Source organism: Coenobita brevimanus, chromosome 15 (assembly GCF_032717465.1).
Source record: "Coenobita brevimanus isolate Jiangsu-jjx chromosome 15, ASM3271746v2, whole genome shotgun sequence".
Classification (NCBI taxonomy): Eukaryota; Metazoa; Arthropoda; class Malacostraca; order Decapoda; family Coenobitidae; genus Coenobita; species Coenobita brevimanus.
This window is the reverse complement of record NC_136968.1, coordinates 31,562,481-31,585,473: the sequence shown is the minus strand read 5'-3', so window position 1 is coordinate 31,585,473 and position 22,993 is coordinate 31,562,481. Positions and strand designations below refer to the sequence as shown.

At 39.2% G+C, this 22,993-nt stretch overlaps 1 protein-coding gene across 1 annotated transcript in view; it reads right to left on the bottom strand.

Moving 5' to 3' along the window:
* Positions 1–590: 590 nt before the first annotated feature.
* Positions 591–22,993, bottom strand: part of LOC145390727 (uncharacterized) — a 73,886-nt gene continuing 51,483 nt past the window's right edge. Inside the window, exons 4-5 of the mRNA XM_080265522.1 lie at positions 18,367–18,627; positions 591–705 (exon numbers count right to left, since the gene is read on the bottom strand). Of these exons, the coding sequence (XP_080121648.1) occupies positions 645–705; positions 18,367–18,627 (322 nt within the window). The 3' untranslated portion in view covers positions 591–644. The remainder of the gene's footprint in view (positions 706–18,366; positions 18,628–22,993) is intronic.

Here is a 22,993-nt window from a genome sequence, read left to right as displayed (position 1 = left end):
TTCTCCTTCCTCCTTTTGTTTTCCTTTCTTCTCATTCCTCCTTTTGGTGTCTTCCTTTCTTCTCCTTTCCTCCTCTTCTGTTTGTCACTTATCAGATTTAACGCGATGGTTATTGTTTAGTTTCTGTTTATTTATTTATTTATTTATTTCGCGTTCTCCCTCCACCTCCTCCTCTTCTCTCTCACTCTTCTTTCATTCGCATTTACTCTTACATTCTCCCCCTCTTCTTCCTCATCCTCGGGACCAAGAGGAAGTTACTGCCATGTCTCTGTTATTCCTATAGTTAATGTTCTCTCTTTCTTCTTCCGTTCTATTTAGCTCTTCTGTTATTCCGTTCTTCTTCCGGTCGTGTTCTCCCGTTCTCTTGTTATTTCGTTCTTCCATTCTCTTTCGCTCTTCTTCCGTTCCCTTTCATTCTTCAGTTCTTCTTCCTTTCTTCTGTTCTCCTTCGTTCATTTTCTGTTCTCTCAATCTTCCGTTTTCATTCGTTCTTCCTCTGTTCTTCTTTCCTTCTCATGTTCTTCCTCCGTTCTTCCGTTCTCATTCGTTCTTCCTGTTCTCATTCGTTCCTCTCCTTCCCTCTTCCTCCTCTTCTTCCTCCTCCTCCTCTTCTTCCCCTTCCTCCTCCTCCTCCTCTTCCTCTTCTACTGCTTATCAATGAACTCTGCCTCTTGGAAGGACGTCTCCAGGGGTTCACGCTGACTGCTGGAAGAGAGAGAGTGATGAAGGAAAGGAACTGGGAGAAAATACGATAAATGAAGGAACTGGGAGAAAATAATTGGGAGAAAATACGATAAATGAAGGAACTGGGAGAAAATAATTGGGAGAAAATACGATAAATGAAGGAATTGGGAGAAAATACGATAAATAAAGGAATTGGGAGAATGTATAATAAATGAAGGAATTGGGAGAAAATACGATAAGTGAAGGAATTGGGAGAAAATAAGATAAATGAAGGAACTGGAAGAAAATACGTTATATGAGGGAATTGGGAGAATGTATAATAAATGAAGGAATTGGGAGAAAATACGGTAAATGAAGGAATTGGGAGAAAATACGATAAATGAGGGAATTGGGAGAATGTATAATAAATGAAGGAATTGGGATAAAATACAGTAAATCAAAAGACTGTCAGAGATTATGATACTTAAATTAGTTACGTATCCCCTATAATGCATTTTTGTTTTTTTTTAGTTCTTCCAAAAACAATATTATTTTTATTTATTTATTTTTTAAATTTGGATTTTTTTTTTTTTTTTTAAACGAAGAGGTGAGATAAAGCGTTTCTCTGGCCCTTCAGTACTGGGTGGCTTTTGGGTGGCTTTTCGTCAGCTGAATATAATCGTCTGGAGTGGCTTTTTGAACTAGTAGGGTTGGATAAAGCCACTATTAGCCCTTGCAGTACCTGGTGGCTTTCCCTCAGCTGAATAAAATCATGTAATAGCTGCAAAAAGTAGTAATAAATCCCTTAGACCCGATTTATTGATTTACTCTCACCTCAAAACCCGATTTACTAATTAATTCTGACCCCTAACACCCGATTTATTGATTTATTCTCACTAATACACCCGATTTATTGATATATTCTCACCCCTAACACCCGATTTATTGATTTATTCTCCCCTCCAACACACTTATTCTCGTCGGGTAAGGAGTCTCCCGAACACATCTTCCTCAGCGATTTATTTTTTGGATATGGCAGGTTACTATTCGTTTTGTACGTTATTTATGCAGAGTATGGCGATGTTTGAAGGTTTTATGTAACACAATAGGACAGTAAGGTGTAATAAACAAAAATAAATCGCTTGGGAAAAGGTGTCAGGGAGCTATCCTACCTGACAAGAATACCAAGGATCTTATTCTTGTCGGTAGCTTCTTAACACCTTTTCTTAATCGATTTATTTTGTTCATTACACCTTATTATCTCTTTCAGTGCTACATATATCCTTCCATACGGCCATACTCTGCATAAACAACGTACAAACGGATATTAACCAGCCCTACCCAGAAATAAATCGCTAAGGAAGAGGTGTTAGGGAGCTTCCTTACACGATTACACGATGGTACTGGAAGAGGGGCGTTAACCTCTTCATCCCAACAGAGATAGTTTTAGTTTTATTCTTGAACGTGATAATAGAACGTTGCAAATCATCTTCATCACTGCAATGTACTTTATGCAACTTCTGCATTCTAACTCGTAAATATGATCGATTGTAGAAAATGTTGCAAATCATCAATCATTGCATTTTACCATCATGCAACTTATATAATGTAAATATGATCTAGATTTAAACAATGTTGCAAATCGCTTACCACTGCAATTTACTCTCATGCAACTTTGGAAATATCACTCGTAAAAATGACTGATGTAAAAAAACGTTGCAAATCACGTAACTTAGATTTGCAATTTACTGTCATGCAACTTCGGTAATATCACTCGTAAAAATGACTATGTAAAAAAATGTTGCAAATCATCTTTATCCTTGCAATTTACCGCCATGCAACTACTGTATTATAACTTGTGAATATGATCCAATGTAAGAAATGCTGCAAGTCATCTTTAGCCTTGCAATTTACCGTCATGCAACTACTGTAATATAACTTGTAAATAAGACCGATGTAAATGTTGCAAATGCTTTTATCATTGTACTTTACCCTCTCATGCAACTACTGTACTATAACTCGTAAATATGATGATGTACAATGTTGCAAATCACCTAACTCGTTGCAATTTACGCTGTCATGCATCCTTTGTAAACAAGATCAAAATGTAAAATGTTGCAAATCACGTGACTCAGCATTGCAATTTACCGTCATGCAACTATTGTAATATAACTCGTAAATATAATCGATGTAAATGTTGCAAATACTTTATCATTGCAATTAATCCCGTCGCGCAACTATTGTAATATAACTCGTAAATCTGATCGATGTAAAAATGTTGCAAATAACCAGTCATTGCAATTTACTGTCATGCAACTTCTGCAATGTAAATATGATCCAGATGTAAATCGTTGCAAATCAGCCATCATTGCAATTTACCTTCTCATGCAACTTGCCTAGTGTACATATGCTTGATGTAAAGAATGTTGCAAATCAGCCGTGCAACTTCCGTAATATCACTCGCAAAATAATGTAAAATATGTTGCAAATCACCCACCATTGCAACCTGCCTTCAATAATGCCTTTTACTTCGTTCTAACTCCTAAACTGAACGTAATGTAAACAATGTAAAAATGCAAATAACCTAACTCAACATTGCAGTTTACTTTCCATCTTGCATGCTGAATATTCTCGTCTGTTACGGAAGTTCCCTGGCACCTGTTCCTTAGCGATTTATTTTTGGATATGGCTGATTTGTCTATGTACGTTATTTACGCAAACACAGAAGAGGACAATAAGTTTTTTTTTTTTTTTTAATGAAAAGTATGGTAATATTAGAAGAATTTATATAACGCCGAAGAGGACAGTAAGGTGTGATACGGAAAATAAATCGCTTAGGAAAAGGTGTTAGGCAGCTTCCTTAACAGACGAATATACACATCAGAATTACTGTTATTTGAACGTGATGCAAATAAAATAAAGAAATAAAAATAAAAGTTGTGCAGCCTAACATTGCAATTTTCGTTCAGTCTTGCATTTTATATAATCCCTTTGCAATACGAACGGGATATAATGTTGCAAACCGTCTAGCACTGCAAATGAGGTACCAACATGCATCTCTCTGCACTATTCAATTCCAAATGTAATGAGAATGTGGCGAATAAACGTTGCAATGATCCCAACACTGCAATTTGACGGTCCTCCATGCAGTTTATATATCTTGCAACTCGCCCGGAATGTAAGCGTGGTGCAGAGAAAGTTGCAAATACCCTGGCACAGCAATTTACGTTCAATGATGCAACTTGTAAACTGAACGTGGTTGGCTGCAAATAACTCATCATGCATCTTTTACAGTGTTCTAAGTCACGCTGCAGTACTGTATCTCGTCCTTTGAAGACAGCATATATATGTTGCAAATATCCTAGCACTGCAATTTATCTTCCACAATGCAACTTGGAAATTGAACGTGGTTAGTCGCAAATACCCTGTCATGCATTTTTTAGTGTTCTGATTGACCTCTTACTCTGCAATGTTCTATCTCTTTTAAATACACTATGTTGCAAATCTCCTAGCATTGCAAATAATGTTCCCTCATGCACTGCTTTATATTCAAACTCTTTAATGTTGCAAATCTCCTAGCACTGCAAGAAACGTTCCCTCATGCACTGATTTATGTTCAAATTCGTAAATGTTGCAAATCTCCTACCATTGCAAATAAAGCTCCATCATGCCCTATGTTCAAACTCTTCAATGTTGCAAATCTTCTAGCACCGCAATAGACGTTCCATCATGCACTGCTTTTTGTTCAGAATCATTTGCAACTTGACCGTGCAGTGTAAAAAATGTTGAAAATGTTGCAAATACCGTAGCATAGGAATTGGCGTTCAACATGCAACATCATCATCTGTTAATGTTCTACCTCGGTATTTCGAACGTGGAATTATTATTATTATTATTGTTATTTTTTGGCATGCGTGAAAAAATTAAGTGAATCGAGCTTTTCCCGTAAGTCTTAGGCCAAGATTCACAGACTCCCTCTCTCTCTCTCTCTCTCTCTCTCTTTCTCTCCGTAGCTAAGATCTGATTCACCAAAAAAACAAAACAAAAGCAGGGTTCATTTTTCTGTCTGTCTGTCTCTCCACATACACTGACCTGTTCAACCCAAATAACAAGAAAAGTCAGTCTCTCTCTCTCTCTCTCTCTCTCTCTCTCTCCCTCCCTCCACATACACTCTGACCTGATTTATCAAAAGAACAAGAAAAGTCAGTTTCTCTCTCTCTCTCTCTCTCTCTCTCTCTCTCTCTCTCACCTGGCAGAACAATGCCCAGTTACGAGAGAACTGTGAGCGTAAGAGTGTGAATCGAGGCCATGTTGGGTCATTTTAGTCCGCTGTAGGTTAGGTTGGGTCAAACTGTTAGGCTGGGTTAGTATGTCAGGGTGTAAGTTGAAAGTTTGGTTAGGTAAGGGTAGATTAGAGTAGATTGATGGATGGATGGATAGATAGATAGATGGATTAGATATAGATCAGACAGATAGATAGATAGATTAGATATAGGTAAACTGATTAGATATAGATAGATAGATCAGATAGATATAGATTAGGTTAGGCTTGGTTGAATTTGGTTAAGTTGATAAGTCAGTTAGATTGGGTCGTCCATTCAAATCACATCAGGCTAGCTCAGGATTAATTAGATTTGATAAGGGCGAAGCTAGATTAGTTCAGGATGCGATAAGTTAGGATTGTCAAGTTAGACTGGGTTAGGTGTGAGATGGTTAAGCGTTTTGACAAAGTGACTTGGAGGCGTTTTGTCTGCGGCCACCCTTTGCGGGATTAGGGCGTCGGGCTATAGATAGATGGAAAGATAGAGAGATACATAGAAGCTCTTTGTGTTGGTTTGGGTTAGGTTTAAGTGTGATCGGGTTGGTCTATACTCCCTGCCGTGCAAGCTCTCTCTCTAAGCCCCGCCCCCCGCCCCACGCACAGAGAGGGAGAGTCAGGGAGGGGGCGGGGCTTAGAGGACAAGTTGCCTGAAGCCGGGTTTAGTTAGAGCAGGTTAGGGTAAGTTGTTGGGAATTATACTGGGTTAGGTAAGAATATTAGGAATTACACTGGGTTAGGTAAGATGCTGTATTAGAGGCTAGATAGGGCAAGCTTAGAAGTTACATTAGAATAGTTTAGATGTTAGGTGAAGTTAGACACAAAAATAAGTTAGACTGAGACATTTGGTTAGGTTAGGTCACGTTAGAAGTCGTATTAGTTTTGGTTAGAAGTATTATTGGTTTAAGTTAGGCTGGTCAAAGTAGGGAAAATTACGTTAGGTTAAAGTTAGATTAGGCTGGTACGAGGCAGAGTAGGGAAGGTTAGATATTAGGTTAGGGTGAGTTACAAGCCTTGTTAAATTACGTTACATTTGGCTGGGGTTAATTATATTACAGGCAAATTAGGTCGATTCAGAAGGCAATTTAGAGCGAGTTAGAAGTATGAGGTTAGCTTAGAGGTCATACTACGCTGTTAGAGGTAATTATGGAGCAGAAGTAATTAGGTCAGGAGTCATTTCAGAGCAAGTTAGAGGCAAGGTCATTTTAGAGGGTGTCATCAGGGTAAGTTGGTCATATTACAGTAGATTAGAAGTTACAAAGGATAGGTTAGAAGTAGGACAAATTGGAAGCTATTTGGTTAACTTAGAAGCAATGTTAGAGTAGATTAGAAGTCATTAGGCTAGGTACGTAATTAGCCTGGATATAATTAGGTTGTCAGAAGTCATTAGGTTACAAGTTATTAGTCTGCATAATTATGGTAAGTTAGAAGTCATTAGGCGAGGTTAAATGTAATTAGGATGTTAGAACTCATTAGATTTTGTCAGAAGCCATACTGGGTCAAGTTACAAGTCATATTAAGTTAGACTACAAGCTTAAGTCAAACGGTTAGAGGTCATTAGGTCAAGTTAGGTCATTAGGTCAAGTTGTCATTAGGTCAAGTTAGGTATTTAGGTCGTTAGGTAATTAGGTCAAGTTAGGTAATTAGGTCGTTAGGTCATTAGGTCAAGTTGGGTCATGAGCTCGTTAGATTAGGTCAAATTAGGTCATTAGGTTAAGTTGGGTCATTAGGTCGTTAGGTCATTAGGCCAAGTTAGGTCATTAGGTCGTTAGGTCGGTAGGTCATTAGGTCAAGTTTGGTCATTAGGTCGTCAGGTCATTAGGTCAAATTGGGTCATTAGGTCAAGTTGGGTCATTAGGTCATTCGGTCAAGTTAGGTCATTCGGTCAAGTTAGGTCATCAGGTCAAGTTAGGTCATTAGGTCGTTAGAGGTCATTAGGTCAAGTTGTCATTAGGTCAAGTTAGAGGTCATTAGGTCGTTAGGTCATTAGGTCACGTTAGGTCATTAGGTCAAGTTGTCATTAGGTCGTTGGGTCATTAGGTCACGTTAGGTCATTAGGTCGTTAGCTCACTAAGTCAAGTTAGGTCATTAGGTCAAGTTACAAATCATATTAAGTTAGACTACAAGCTGAAGTCAACCGGTTAGAGGTCATTAGGTCAAGTTGGGTCATAAGTTAGGTCATTAGGTCAAGTTAGGTCATTCGGTCGTTAGGTCATTCGGTCAAGTTAGAGGTTATAATGTCGTTAGGTCACTGGGTCGTTAGGTCATTAGGTCATTAGGTCTAGTTAGGTCATTAGGTCGTTAGGTCATTAGGTCAAGTTAGGCCAATTGGTCAAGTTAGGCCATTAGGTCATTAGGTCAAGTTAGAATTAGTGTGATATTAGTGTGATGCAGCATTATATTCCTGCATGATATAAATTCACACTTACTGGATCGCATCATACTTGGCACGCCTACATAGTGTGAGACTGGCTATGGTGTGAGTGCTACGGGCTGCAAGAGAAATACTGCGTTAATACACACACTGGAATATGCTGACTTCACTACACACACACACACACACACACACACTGATTTACTGCCTTCATTTGCACACTTATAACTTCACTACACACACACACACACACACACACACACTCACACTGATTTACTGCCTTCATTTGCACACTTATAACTTCACTACACACACACACACACACACACACACACACACACACGTCTAATATAGTGTCAATAAATGCAGTATATCTTTCGCGTGTAAATCGTGCCTTGGAAACAGATGTGAAGGAAAACATTCAGTAAAGCAAAATTTTGGTGATAAATGGCCTGAATGTATTATAAAAACTTAGTAGACAAAACCGCATTTTAATTAATAGCCTTTTGGAATATACGTAACACCTCTTCCATAGCGATTTATTTTGCTCGTGACGTCTCCGTGCTGTTTGCTACTGATTCAAATTATGTTAAAGTAGTGTAAAAAGCACACAAGAGAATGCTAAGGTGTAACAGGGTGAGTAACGAAGAGGTGTTAAGCATACGGCTGAAATGGTAAACAGTATCTACCACAGCTGTCTTATGGGACGGTGCTAGCAGGGGATACCGTTCACTTTGTTTACAGCTGTGCATCCCTGTCACACACACACACACACACACACACACACACACACACACACACACACACACACCGCCGCCATCTTGTTAGCATAAGAGAGCATCCACACGTGTGCTCAAACAAGTGCCGGCAACATGTAGGCAACACAGTAACGAACACGCTGCAAACATGTTGGGAACAGCAGCGTCCAGATCATGTTGGCAACATCATGATGAAGTCTCAGCTGCCTGGTATGGATACTCATATCCCATCACCTCTGCTGCCAGTGTTCGAAGCTGCACTGAAACATGTTTGCATACATCTGTCCAAATACTGCTGCATACATGTACCCAAACATGTTGCCAACCGTGTTGTCAACATGTGTTCGAGCTCACATGTGGACGCGCACTAAGAGATTTCCTACCACCCCATCCTGACTGCTGTACTATGGTCACCGTATTACACCTAGCTTCCCTACACCCTTTTAACATCGACATGGTTTGTATCAGTAGCAAACAAGAGGATGCTGGAGTGTAATGGAATGAACAAACAGCTGTGTGACAGGTGCTACGGTATCTCCCCTGAAAGTTTGGTTCGTTAGTTATTACGTCCGCCTCTGACAACTTGGACATCGATGGCATAATGGCAGCATGTAAAGTAGGTACGTCTCCGAGCGATATGTGGCGGTGGTAAGCAAACGTGGACGACTGCTGTAGTGAATATTTAAACACAATTACTGGGCTGTTTTAATTCGCCACATCGCTCATCTGCTACGGACGAAGTCTGGTTATCTACCGTTGGGAATGGATACGTTGGAATAAAAAACGCAGAGAAGACTACATGGATTGTGTGCAGTGACATCATGAATGGTTTCATGTCAGAGACGGACCTAAAAACGAACTGTTGTGCACCAGGGTGAAGTCAGCACGAATACGGCTCGTTAATATTGCCATGGTGAACATTGCACGCTGCTTGCATGATGGGTGCTGCTTGCAATATATCACACTCCATCATGCCTTGCCTAAGTTACTTACTCAAGTAATTCAAATTGCGCTGCTAACGTCTGCATACCAGGGGGCCTCAAAAGCTGAATGAAGTACACTGGTTGTAATTAATAAAGTTCACCTTATGATTTTATATATATATATATATATATATATATATATATATATATATATATATATATATATATATATATTTTACATTATACTGAACCACACTAGCACAAAAATATCTCATAAATAATAAATAAAATCGTGCCTGAACAGTCATTTATCGCCGAATTTACCAACAGATAATAAACAAACGCAAGCAGACGACACACTTAGCAAATAAAAATACTATCATTTTTATTATTATTATTATTATTATTTTTTTTAGTATTTACATTCAAATAGTTTACGGTGCGCGATGCTGCGATTGTGACACAACAAATTACAATAACCAGCATTTATCAGCTATGTTTATTTTATTATTATTTTTTTTTGTAGTAAACAAATTCAGCTCTCAATTTGAACTTGTACTTCTTCATTCATTCATGACTCTATTACACAACCATCTACCATAAATTTTACGAAAATTTCTTTATATCCCTACATGGCAACTATACTCTTTTCACCTTAACCTGGCCTGGGTTTTCGTCCATATGCAGCTTATTTCACGTAACTCAGTGGCATAAAGACATTGCTATGGCTCTGCTCCCTTCCCACAGCACTGCTTCGTGACTAGCATCATATTCTATGTTAATCTATTGTAACAACTCGACATTCAAGATGGAGGGACGGCAATTTTAGGCCAAGTTAGAATAAAATCGTAAAATTTTTTAAATGTCTAGAGGGTAATTTAACTATATAAATATCTACAGTGTTCCTTTAGGACAGTGGTTCTTAACTCCTGGGACAGCAAGCCACCTGAATGGTCAACATGGGTGTGTGATAAATATGATGATGATGGTGGTGATGATGATGATGATGATGATGATTATCATTATTTATACACTAAACATGAGTAATACTTGGCTGTCTCATAAAGCCTGAAGTAGAGAACGAGGCTAAAATGTGTCTTGGTGGACAATGAGCATTCGTTGGAGAGAGAGAAAAAAATCTTAAGAGTAAAAGTGGATGATGTAAGTGGTATATCAACATTAATTGCAAGGTTTTGATCTGACGTTGGCTGGGCTGTGGGAAAAATAATAAACAAAAAAGCAAAACTGAAGCTGAAAAGACGGGCATGATTTCCATACCGAAGCATTCACTCATCGATTTTCATGGCATATTGTAAAAAGCATGTTCCCAAAAAAGCATGGCGAGAAGAGTGTGCGTGAGTGAGGTGGAGGCCAAGGATGAGACGGAGGGATGGAGTGGAGAGGTATATGAGACGGAGGGATGGAGTGGAGAGGTATATGAGATGGAGGGATGGAGTGGAGAGGTATATGAGATGGAGGGATGGAGTGGAGAGGTATATGAGATGGAGGGATGGAGTGGAGAGGTATATGAGATAAAGGGATGGAGTGGAGAGGTATATGAGATGGAGGGATGGAGTGGAGAGGTATATGAGATGGAGGGATGGAGTGGAGAGGTATATGAGATAGAGGGATGGAGTGGAGAGGTATATGGGATGGAGGGATGGAGTGGAGAGGTATATGAGATGGAGGGATGGAGTGGAGAGGTATACGAGTGAAGGGGGGTGTGAGCTGGGAGCAGGGCAGTGAAATGGTGGGGGACAGGGCGACATGGAGGCGACTTGTTTGTGGCCACCCCTTACGAGATCAAGGCGCCTGGCAATAGATAGATAGACAGATATTCCCAAGCTTGACCACCATGATTTAAAAAGGCAAAAAGATCAAGTTCAATCTGAATTAAATATTACAAAAAAGCGGATTTATAAAGGCCATATGATTTTTTTCCCTTATCCTACAACACTTCCGAGAGAGAGAGAGAGAGAGAGAGAGAGAGAGAGAGAGAGAGAGAGAGAATTTCGGGATTAATGGCAGAAAAAAACAGCAATAAAACTGTCTGCCCAGAGATGGATTATTGACTCATGGATTTTCTCTCCCTCTCTCTCTCTGGTTAGAAAGTCTCCATTAACCCCTTCACAACCTGATTCTCTCTCTCTCTCCTTCTCTCTCGGTAACACACACACACACACACACACACACACACACACACACACACACACACACACACACACACACGTCACTATATCAAATGATCCTGTAATTCCCCAACATGCTTCAACGACCCTACTGCCACTCAGCTTGGGAGGCTCGTAGCACCTCTTCCTTAGCGATTTATTTGACGATTTATTTAGCGATTTATTACAGCGCATTACGTTCTTTTTTGAAGTTTATATCTTTTTTTTAATATACATTTTCTTCGCATAAATGGCACATAAGTATAAATATTCACGTACCGGATACACAGGCGTAATCTAGGCTGTGTTGTTTGCGTAGTCCCTGATGCTTAGCGATTTAGCCTGCATATTTAGCCTGTATATTTAGCCTGTATATTTAGCCTGTATATTTAGCATGTATATTTAGCCTGCATATTTAGCCTGTATATTTAGCCTGTATATTTAGCCTGCATATTTAGCCTGTATATTTAGCCTGTATATTTAGCCTGTATATTTAGCCTGCATATTTAGCATGTATATTTAGCATGTATATTTAGCCTGTATATATAGCCTGTAAGTTTTACCATTACTATATCGTTTTCGTACCGACATTATTTATATCAATAGCAAATATAAGGATACTGAGGTGTAATGTGCTAAATAAATCGCTATGAAGGAGGTGCTACGATATTCGAAAATCACAGAAATAAACCAGAAATAAACCACAGAAATAAATCGGTAAGGAAGACGTGCTCAGAACCTTACATACCCACCCAAACACAGATCTAAGCTTGTCTTCTCGTTGTATTAATCTTATATACTCTTTTCACTCTAACTTGGCCTAAAACTGCCATCTTGCCACTTCTAATGCTGAGTTGTAACACTGCTTTAACACTAGAATACAATGCTAGTCACGAAGAGGTGCTGTGGAAGAGATGTGTAGCAGTAGTCGTATGTTTTTCCTACCGAACTACATGAATTAAGACGCAAAAGGACGTAAAATTGGCCCAAGTTAGAGTTAAAGGAGTATAGCACATCTCTCGCCACTGTTTGTGATAAGGGCAGGTTACTGTAACAACACTAAATATAATGCTAGTCACGAAGAGGTGCTGTGGAAAGGATGAGTAGCCGTAGTAGCCATGAAATAAGCCACTTCTGGACGAAAATTTTGGGTCATGTTTGTGTATGGAGTGTAACACGCTTTTCTCGCCATCGTATTTGTGTTGATGGTACGTTAATTTCCTGAGTAGGTATGTTAATTTATGAAAAGCCCTCTGCTGCAGCCGCCTCACCCTATTTTTTTTTTTTTTTTTTTTAAGCAGAATTGTCATCTTACGTATATACGCAACCATGAATGCACGCAGTGAGGTGAATTATAAACAGTAAAGCATCATCCACCAACTTCATGCGGTGCTGCCTACTTCTTCACCCATCTTTTATCATTCTCTTACAGTGTCTGCCCTCGGTTCTTCCTATTTCTCCCATCTTTCTTGTCACTATTTATTACTCTTCTTTCCTTTTCAGGTGGCTTTACACTGGGTGACAAGTCTAGTGGTTTCCTGTAAGCCAGGAAACCATTTACAACGATAGGCGTAACTATATAACCAACCCATACAAGCTCCCTACGTGTCAACAAGTGGGTTGGTGGTTGGTTAGTACCCCTCCCCATGAAACAACTAGCTTGCAGAAACGGCTGCCCCTTACAGGATTATGGCGTCTGGCAATAGATAGTTCTGCGGATTTTTGCACTTCAGTTATGTTTTTTACACCTGGCAGTGAGGCTACAGCACATGCGTATAAATGTCAGGTTGGGAGGCTAGCGGTATGGTTTGTTAACGGCCTCTAAATATCGACGCGCATGGCTACAGCATAACATGCACGAGGCTATTGTCGAGTAATGAGAGAGAGAGAGAGAGAGAGAGAGAGAGAGAGAGAGAGAGAGAGAGAGAGAGAGAGAGAGAGAGAGAGAGAGAGAGAGAGAGAGAGAGAGAGCGTCCTAAGCAGAGGGGAATAACGACCTAAATCAGATTATCAAAACTTGTCACATCCCTGTTGGAAGGTTAATTGTTTTTGTCAATAATTATATTATTCTTTCCACTTAAAAAGCAAATAGCCATTACTCGGAGGCTTTTAAGTCAAGTCTTCAAACTTGTCAGGTTAATCGGCCAGCTGGCGGCTTCTGGCCAAATATAACAGCAATCTATCAACCTGATCACAGGACATTATTAGCTATGTAAAAAAACGGTTTCCGAGACGCTGTCTCAGAAACCACTTAAGCAAGCTGAAAGTTTACTGTAATATAGCCTTACGACGGGCGCAGTGCGGAATGCAGTATGGTTCCAATCGGTTGATTATTCCCTGAGATCACCTGGGGTCAAGAATGAGGACTTTTCCAGATATTCCAGATGTCACCTGATCTTCCATGAAGGATTCAAGCTAGTGCCACCAAACTCTGTGGACGTATAGACTGTGATGACCTATGGTGACACGCACAAGATCAGTGACTAAACCTCAAAATCCCTTTATAGCTCGGCTTTTAGTAGGCAATGGCTGTGCGAAGCTTTTCTTTATCAAAACTGTCCTTGGACAATTTTACGTGTTCTAGTTATCATCATCATCATTATTATTACATTTAAAGAGGTGTGGATGTTTATTATTATTATTATTATTATCATCAGAGAGAAGTGTGGATATATTTAATTTCCCTTTGCATACTGAGCGAACATTACTGCAGTGTGATAAAACAACGAGACCTTTGAACTGTGAGAAAGAACACTGATTTAGGAGACACTGAAAGGCAAGAAACATGACGTAGAGAGTAAACATTTGAGCCTGTATTCTCGTCGGTTGAGGAAGCTCCCTAACACCTCTTCCTCAACGATTTATTTTTCGATAAAGCTCCTTAATATCCTTGTCTACGTTACTGATGCAGAGTATGGCGATATTGAAAGGTACTAGAAGGATTTAGGTATGACAGAAGCGTACAGTATAGTGTAATAAGCAGAATAAATCACTCAAGAAAAGATGTTTGGGAGCTTCCTTACCCGACGAGAATACCTGCTTTGGAAACAGACTAAACACATCATGCAGACATGCCAACATTATTATTATTATTATTATTATTATTATTATTATTATTTTTACATAACATAGAAATTAATGTGTAAACCCTTTCAATCCTGTGACTTTTTTTTTAGTTTATATTTACTACTCCAAGACGATTTTATTCAGCTTAGGAAAAAGGCTTCTCATAATGGAGGGGTTTATTTAAGGCCGTATCTAACCCCTCCAGTTTGAGCAAGTCTCCCCTGAGCTGAGGAAAATCGCATGGAGGCTGCAGGAACAGAGAAAAGAGTCATTGGACAGAAAAGGCTAATACTGTAAAAAAAACTGTTTGAAGTCAAGCAGAAAGTAGAAAGTTTAATGGAAAATATTTAAAGTTAAAAAAATACACACGCCATTGGACTGAAACGGCTAATAATTAAAAAAAAAGAAAAAAAAAGATGAGCACGGAGTTTAAAGTCTAATTTAAAAAAAGAAATGCATAAAAAAAACAGAAAATGGTAGACACGTATAAACACTGACCAAATTTACCCCAACTTCACATCAAATTTTTAAAACACTGATTATATATACTGAAGCACTATACAAAAAAAAAAAAAGTGACATTGAAGAAACGAAAAAAAACACACACAATCATCTACATACTACCCTTTATTCAATGCCAAAAAACTCACACATACACCATCAAGCAAAGTATTAGGGACAGCAGAGTATTAGGGACAGCAGAGTATTAGGGAGACAGAGTAATAGGGACAGCAAAGTATTAGGAAGACAAAGTATTAGGGGCAGCAAAGTATTAGGAAGACAAAGTAATAGGGACAGCAAAGTATTAGGGACAGCAAAGTATTAGGGGCAGCAAAGTATTAGGGACAGCAAATTATTAGGGAAGGCAAAGTATTAGGGACAGCAAAGTATTAGGGACAGCAAAGTATTAGGGACAGCAAAGTATTAGGAACAGCAAAGTATTAAGGAGAGCAAAGTATTAGGGACAGCAAAGTATTAGGGACAGCAAAGTATTAGGGACAGCAAAGTATTAGGGACAGCAAAGTATTAAGGAGAGCAAAGTATTGGGGAAAGCAAAGTATTAGGGACAGCAAAGTATTAGGGACAGCAAAGTATTAGGGACAGCAAAGTATTAGGGACAGCAAAGTATTAGGGACAGCAATGCATTAGGGACAGCAAAGTATTAGGGACAGCAAAGTATTAGGGACAGCAAAGTATTAGGGACAGCAAAGTATTAGGGACAGCAAAGTATTAGGGACAGCAAAGTATTAGGGACAGCAAAGTATTAGGGAAAGCAAAGTATTAGGGACAGCAAAGTTTAGGGACAGCAAAGTATTAGGGACAGAAAGTATTAGGGACAGCAAAGTATTAGGGACAGCAAAGTATTAGGGACAGCAAAGTATTAGGGACAGCAAAGTACTGCGGAAAGGAAAGTATTAGGGACAACAAAGTATCAGGGAAAGGAAAGTATTAGGGAGAGCAAAGTATCAGGGAAAGGAAAGTATTAGGGAGAGCAAAGTATCAGGGAAAGGAAAGTATTAGGGAGAGCAAAGTATCAGGGAAAGGAAAGTATTAGGGACAGCAAAGTATCGGGGAAAGGAAAGTATTAGGGACAGCAAAGTATCAGGGAAAGGAAAGTATTAGGGACAGCAAAGTATCAGGGAAAGGAAAGTATTAGGGACAGCAAAGTATCAAGGAAAGGAAAGTATTAGGGACAGCAAAGTATCAGGGAAAGGAAAGTATTAGGGACAGCAAAGTATCGGGGAAAGCAAATACCGAGTTAGGGAAGGGGATAGGAGAGGGCTAGGAAGGGCTGAGGATCTGGGGTTAGAATCTGAGTGATGCAAAATAACCTACATGATCAAAGGGAATAAAATGATACACTCTCTTCACTTTAACTTGGCCCAGATTACCGTCCTCTTGCTTCTTATTTCACGTAGCTCAATGACAGAAAAAGACAATGCTACGGCTCTACATCCTTTCCACAGCGCTCCTTCGTGACTAGCATCATATTTTAGTATTAATTCCTTGTTGCAACTCGGCATTCAAGATGGAGAGACGGCAATTTTAGGCCAATTTAGAGTAAAAGGAGTATAGTAGTGCAGTTACGGTGTTCTGAATAGCCTAATTTCTACTGATCATGATAGCCTAACACACTAAGGCTGAGAGGCTACACTCGATCAGAAAAATGTTAAGTCAAGTGATCAATGGTTTCAAAAGAGCTACTCTCTCTCTCCTAAGGTAAATATTTCTGAATGGTTTAAGCACTTATTACACTATTTAAATGTTTTCTACTTGCTGTACTGATAAAAGACCAAGCATACATACATTCATCTAAATTCACTGGAGACTGTGCAAATGTTCCGTTCACTGGTTCAAAATGTAATGGCGGAAGATTTTCAGGTACTTTCAGATACTTTTTTGAGCATCTGTAGCACTGCCTGGTAAACAAACTGATGTCCAAAGAAGCCTAGTTGTCCTATGAATGTGTTAGTGGTGATACAGGGGACAGTAAAGGTTAGTAGTGAGGCACAAGTAGCATTTCACTGGCACACAACTGATTCAGAACAACCTAATTGATCTGTGTATGTGTTAGGGCAACAAAACTGCATACCTAATAAAGAAAAGGAAAATACAGTAGCAAAAGGCATATGATGTCTTGCTTTTGAATGGAAATAGGGGAAAAAAATGTCAAAACTCCATTTACTCTATAGAAAAGCCTAACTGGTAGAGAGAGGAGAGCAATAACTTGAGTCAGAACCGAAGAAATTAGAAAAAAAAATCACTAAAAACCAAGAGCAAGAAAGAAAATGAAACGTGTAAAATTTGGTCAGAAAAAAGTAATACTTATACTGTAAAGCCAGTGTTAACTAAAAGTGGGGGATGTTCCAAATTATCACATTTTCCATACAACTGGTACTGTACAAACAAGTTTGCAGATTAACTTTACTCGTAGATGTAAACTTAAAAGGCAATTTTTCTGCAACTTATGGTGAACTTGACATAAAAACTTTAAATATAATGATCTAATATATCACCTTCTTCCATATAACTAGTATGGTAAATTGATGGACTCGGGCTAATCAGCTTTATGGGCAGGAGTCGCACTTTAACAGGCAAATGTTTTCAATAAATGTACAAAAACAAAATGGCAATAAAGGAGCCTAATACTTGTAATGTCATCCCGGTGGGCGTGGGAGTAGTAAGGAGCAAGTAAGATAAAATGGTGTAGCTATATTGAAAACCCACAAATCGTAAGCTGCAAAATGTAAAGCACTCAAGTACATACTAAAGCACAAATGAAACTGGCATGACTGGAAAGCCGTGAGATAGGCTGCAAAAAAAAGTAGAGAATATGTTTTAAAAGCTCCCTAAAGTTGAAAAAAAAAGAAAAAAGAAAAAAAGCTGATCTACAAACAAAACAGCACAAAAGGAGAATGAAAATGTCACCTTGATAGTCGTGTGGGAGATAAGGACTAGATAGGCTTATAATATGTAAAAGGAAGATAAGAGCAAAGTCCATAAAACGAAACAAAATAAAGAACATTCAAATTAAAAAAAAAAAAACATTCGTTCCATTAATGTCTGTTGAAAATGAGGAACTGCACGAAATGAAGAGACTAGGTAATATAGGAATCATTAAATCTTTGAAGTTGATGAAATTATCGAGCTTTCAAGTGCAAACAAATTATAGAGCATTCACACACACACACACACACACACACACACACACACACACACACACACACACACAAGGCCTAAGTGCAAAGCCTATACTGTAAGATAAAAATTCAGGCTTAATACAAGGGATAGGTAAAAAGGAAATTCAAAAAAATCATATGTTGCACCATATAGAGCACTCAGGTACAAACAAATATGGGATAAGTGGAAAGCCTGTAATGTAAGAAGTAAATAAGATGAAAATTCACAAATTCATTAAAACTGTATGAGATAAAGTGCATTCAAGTAAACACAACAGCATGAATGGAAAGCCTAGTGTAAGATGAAAATTCCAAGCCTGGGTAAGGAGCAGGTAGGATGAAAAATCACAAATTCCTTAGAGTGGCACAAAATAAAGAGCATTCACGTACAAACAAAATGAGCCTAAAATGATCACCTTGCTGGTCGTGGAAGGGGCGGTGTTCGCTCTAAAGGTGGGAGGGTGGCGCGTCGATTTGAATGCACGTCTGGTAAACTCGCTGGCGCCAAGAGGAGGTCGTTTCCCAGGGGAGAGGAGGGGGAGGTGGGGGTCCTTTTAAAACTGCCCCATACCCCTCCCCCCTCCCTCTCGCTCCCTCTTCCTGTACCACCACCTCCTCCTCCTCCTCCTCCCCTAGACCTTCCTCCGCTGTTGATAGTTCCTCCTCCTCCAGTAGGTCTAAATTTGTTAATTTGACATTACAATTAGGCACTAACCTACCATACCCTAATGTGACATAGCCAAACCTAACGTAACTTACCCTAGCCTAACCTGGTCTAACCTAACATAATCATACCTAACTTAACCTAACCTGACCTACTGAAATCTAACTTAGTACAATCTCACCTACCCTACCCTGTCATAACCAAATCAAACACAAGATAACCAAACCTAATCTATCATTGTGTGTCTTGCTTTTAAAGTGCTATACAATGTTCAGAGAGAAATAACAGTATTGCCAAAATTCTGATTCTGAATTTACTGCAAAGACAACTAACGGATTCTCTTCTCATATCTACAGAGGATCCAAGTGGGGCTGAAACTGTTCAGTGTCAACAGTTGGGTATACTTCTTGCATCTAGCCCAACCAAACTTCCATAAAGGTGTTAAATTCCTTCAGTCTGGTGATGAATATTTACCCTATTCTTGTTACCTGCAGACGATTTTTTCAGCTTAGGAGGGATTTTTCAAACTGGGGGGTTAGATATGGTTTGAAAAAATCCCTTAAATACTAAATATATTTCTTAAGATGAATGAAATCGTCTGGAAGCATTGGCAGAAAGAATTAAAGAAAAAATACGTCATAGGTTTGAAGGAGTTAATCTTTGTATGGACGATGACGTATTATGATTCACTCTTGATCCTGCCACATGATTTTGTGTAACCATAGGGAAGACCCACCACGGTGGAGGGGTTGGGTACAGGCACCATTAACCCCTACAGACGATTATTTGGGGTTATATAATTTATGAACCCCTTTACTGCAAGAAGCCTCACTCAAGACTGAAAAAGAACGTCTGAAGGTAGCAAGAACAAAAAGATAAGCAGACTAATGGTGTTAAATCCCTCCACTACGAAATACCTCCCCTCAAAAATAAAATATATAAATATATAGCCGTCCTCGGTCTGAAGAGTTCCCTCAGTAGTGACGTCATCTTGATTTTATGAAGACTAAATTAAAACTCCATTTAATTACTACACATCTAAATAATTAACCTGCAAAAAATTATGTTTACTTGTAATGTACTAGTTACTTTGCTAGATTAATTAAGACAAACCCTTCTCAAATTTACTAGACGTTCTTACTAAATATTTTTACTGTTTTCATTGATCTTTTACTAAACCTCTTAATTAGACCCCTTTTCCCCCCCTAGATTTCTGACCACTATACTAAATTCAGAAAAAATATCACAAACATTATCACTCGACTATATCTACTATACAGATATGAAAAAACGTTAAATCTAGTGAGCAAATAGCGTTCTGTGGCAGTTTGCTCTGAAGGTCCTGCAGTTCTTTTACTAGGCCAAAGTAAGAAGGTCGAAATTCGGCTCTAAGAAGCATACTGCGCTACGTGGCATTTTGTTTTTGAATGTCTGATATATATTTTTCTACAGTATACTAACACTGCTTTATGATTTTTTCACTAGTAAGCAGACAGCGATACACGGCAACTTGAAAGCCTGATTTTTCTTTTCTACGGCAGACTAAACGATATCTATTAATATTTTTTATAGTAAGCAGTTTTACATGGCAACTGTCTTGAAATTCTGATATTTTTCTATACTACATTAATCTAAGGCTAATGAAATTTTGGATCTGATAAGCAAAGTGCGTTACGTGGCATTTAGTCTGAAAAATCTGGTCGGTAAAAAAAAAAATAACTTGCATTTTCATGGGCTTAGGAGGCTGTCTTGCACTTTTTCGTCAGCTATTTATTCCACATATTAATGAACTGTTCTCTTGTATGTTATTTTACAAGCACTCAAACTTCTCCTTTTTAGTGATTTATTTCGTATACTGGTATTACAATTAACTGTTTTTTTGCATGTTATTTTACAGGCCCTCAAACTCCTCTTTCTTAGCGATTTATTTTGCATATTACAATTAACTTTTCTCTTGTTATTTTACAGGGCCTCAAACTCCACTTTCTTAGCGATTTATTTTGCATATTACAATTAACTTTTCTCTTATATGTTATTTACAGGCCCTCAAACTCCTCTTTCTTAGCGATTTATTTTGCATATTACAACTAACTTTTTTCTTGTGTTATTTTACAGGCGCCCTAACTCATCCCCTTTGGCGATTTATTCTGCATCTTACCAACCTGAGGGACGCTAAAGTACATGTATGTTTGTAAGAAGTTGAGACATAACTTTAAACAGATGTACATAATGCCTATGATTATTCTTGAAAAAAACTGTATAACTGTAGTTGGTTTAGTTTCATCTGAGAGAACTGGACAAGCCATACAACCTGAATACTTGGTCATGTGAAATTTGAGGAGTCTTAGTTATGTGGTAGGAATGAGTCTCCTTGGTTACTAGTCAAATTTATTCTCCAATCTGAAGTTTGCCCATTAACTGAGCTGAAAGAGGTTAGGGATCTTTGTCAGACGAGATTTAAAAGGACTTAAGTGGATCTGTTGGCCTGATGTGCTTAGCGTTCATTTTAGAATCACCTTTTAACTTTGAACACCTCAGATCAAAGCAGTGAACACCAATGAACCCCCAACTCTACTTTGAACGCATTAGATCAGAGCAGTGAACATCAAAGAACGCTCACCTCTACTTTGAACGCTCTGATCAAAGCAATGAACACCAAAGAACCCACAACTCTACTCTGAACACCTCGGATCAAAACAGTGAACACCAAAGAACCCCCAACTCTTCTTTGAACACCTTGGATCAAAGCACTGAACACCAAAGAACCCCCAGCTCTACTTTGAACACCTCTGATCAAAGCAGTGAACACCAAAGAACCCCCAACTCTACTTCGAACACCTCAGTTCGAAGCACTGAACACCAAAACCCCCAAACTCTACTTTAAACGCCTCAGATCGAAGCACTGAACACCAAAGAACCCCCAACTCTACTTTGAACACCTCTGATCAAAGCAATGAACACCAAAGAACCCCCAACTCTACTTTGAACACCTCAGATCAAAACAATGACCATCACGTACTTAAGACAATTGGGAGATTCTTAACCCAGGCGTCCCTCATAGTGTTGCCATTATGTTCTTGTTATTTTATAGGCTGTCTAGCACCTGTACAATAGCGATTAATTTTTATATTATATGGAGCAGGCTTCTTACGTTACCTTATACGTTTTCTAACACCTCTTCTTTAGCAACTAGGAGGAGGCGGTGGCTGAATAGTTAGAGAGGCGGCCGGCACTCCTTGAATCTCGGCTGGGGCAGGGAACAGTTTAAGGGTTGCAATGTAATTAAAAACAGACTTTATGTATCAAAAGACCCGCCATGTGAAAATACCCCCACTAATACCAGTACACCAGTCCAGTATGAGACAGCCCTAGTGTGTATTCAATATAGACGGTGGGTGTCAGCGCTGAAGTGGTGACATGAGGTGTACGGTACATAGGAGGACTACTGGACTTAGGGAACGGGATGTGTAGCCTATGCCCAGAGTAGGACACATTTTTTATCCCCTGCACTACAATCAATTATTATATTCCCTCGTACGTTATTTTACAGGCTTTTAATATCGGTTGGTTAAATTTAGGTGGACTGTACGACCGGATCTTCCCCTTCGTGGGTGAGCGACAGCCAGAATTAACCCTGTCCCATGCTGGCGATGTACTACTGGGGTAAGGATGTCTGTAGGAACTGTAATGCATCTGAGAGGGGAGGTGTCGTACTTTGTGTGTGTGTGTGTGTGTGTGTGTGTGTGTGTGTGTGTGTGTGTGTGAAGAAATGTACTTTGTGTGCATATGCAACGATGTAGTGTGTGTATGTATGTACCTGTGTGTGTGTATGTGTGTGTGTGTGTGTGTGTGTGTGTGTGTGTGAAGAAATGTACTTTTGTGTGCATGTGAAACGATGTACTGAGTGTGTGTGTGTGTGTGTGTGTGTATGTGTGTGTGTGTGTGAAGCAATGTTCTTTTGTGTGCATGTGAAACGATGTACTGAGTGTGTGTGTGTGTGTGTGTGTGTGTGTGTGTGTGAAGCAACATACTTTTGTGTGCATGTGAAACGATGTACTGAGTGTGTGTGTGTGTGTGTGTGTGTGTGTGTGTGTGTGTGTGTGTGTGTGTGTGTGTGAAGCAACATACTTTTGTGTGCATGTGAAACGATGTACTGTGTGTGTGTGTGTGTGTGTGTGTGTGTGTGTGTGTGTGTGTGAAGCAATGTACTTTTGTGTGCATGTGATACGATGTACTGAGTGTGTGTGTGTGTGTGTGTGTGTGTGTGTGTGTGTGTGTGTGTGTGTGTGTGTGTGTCATCCGCGGTGTGGGCTTGAACCCTTGTCCTGGCCTCCCCCACCACAGTAAATACACCACATACAAGAGAACAACCCCCACAT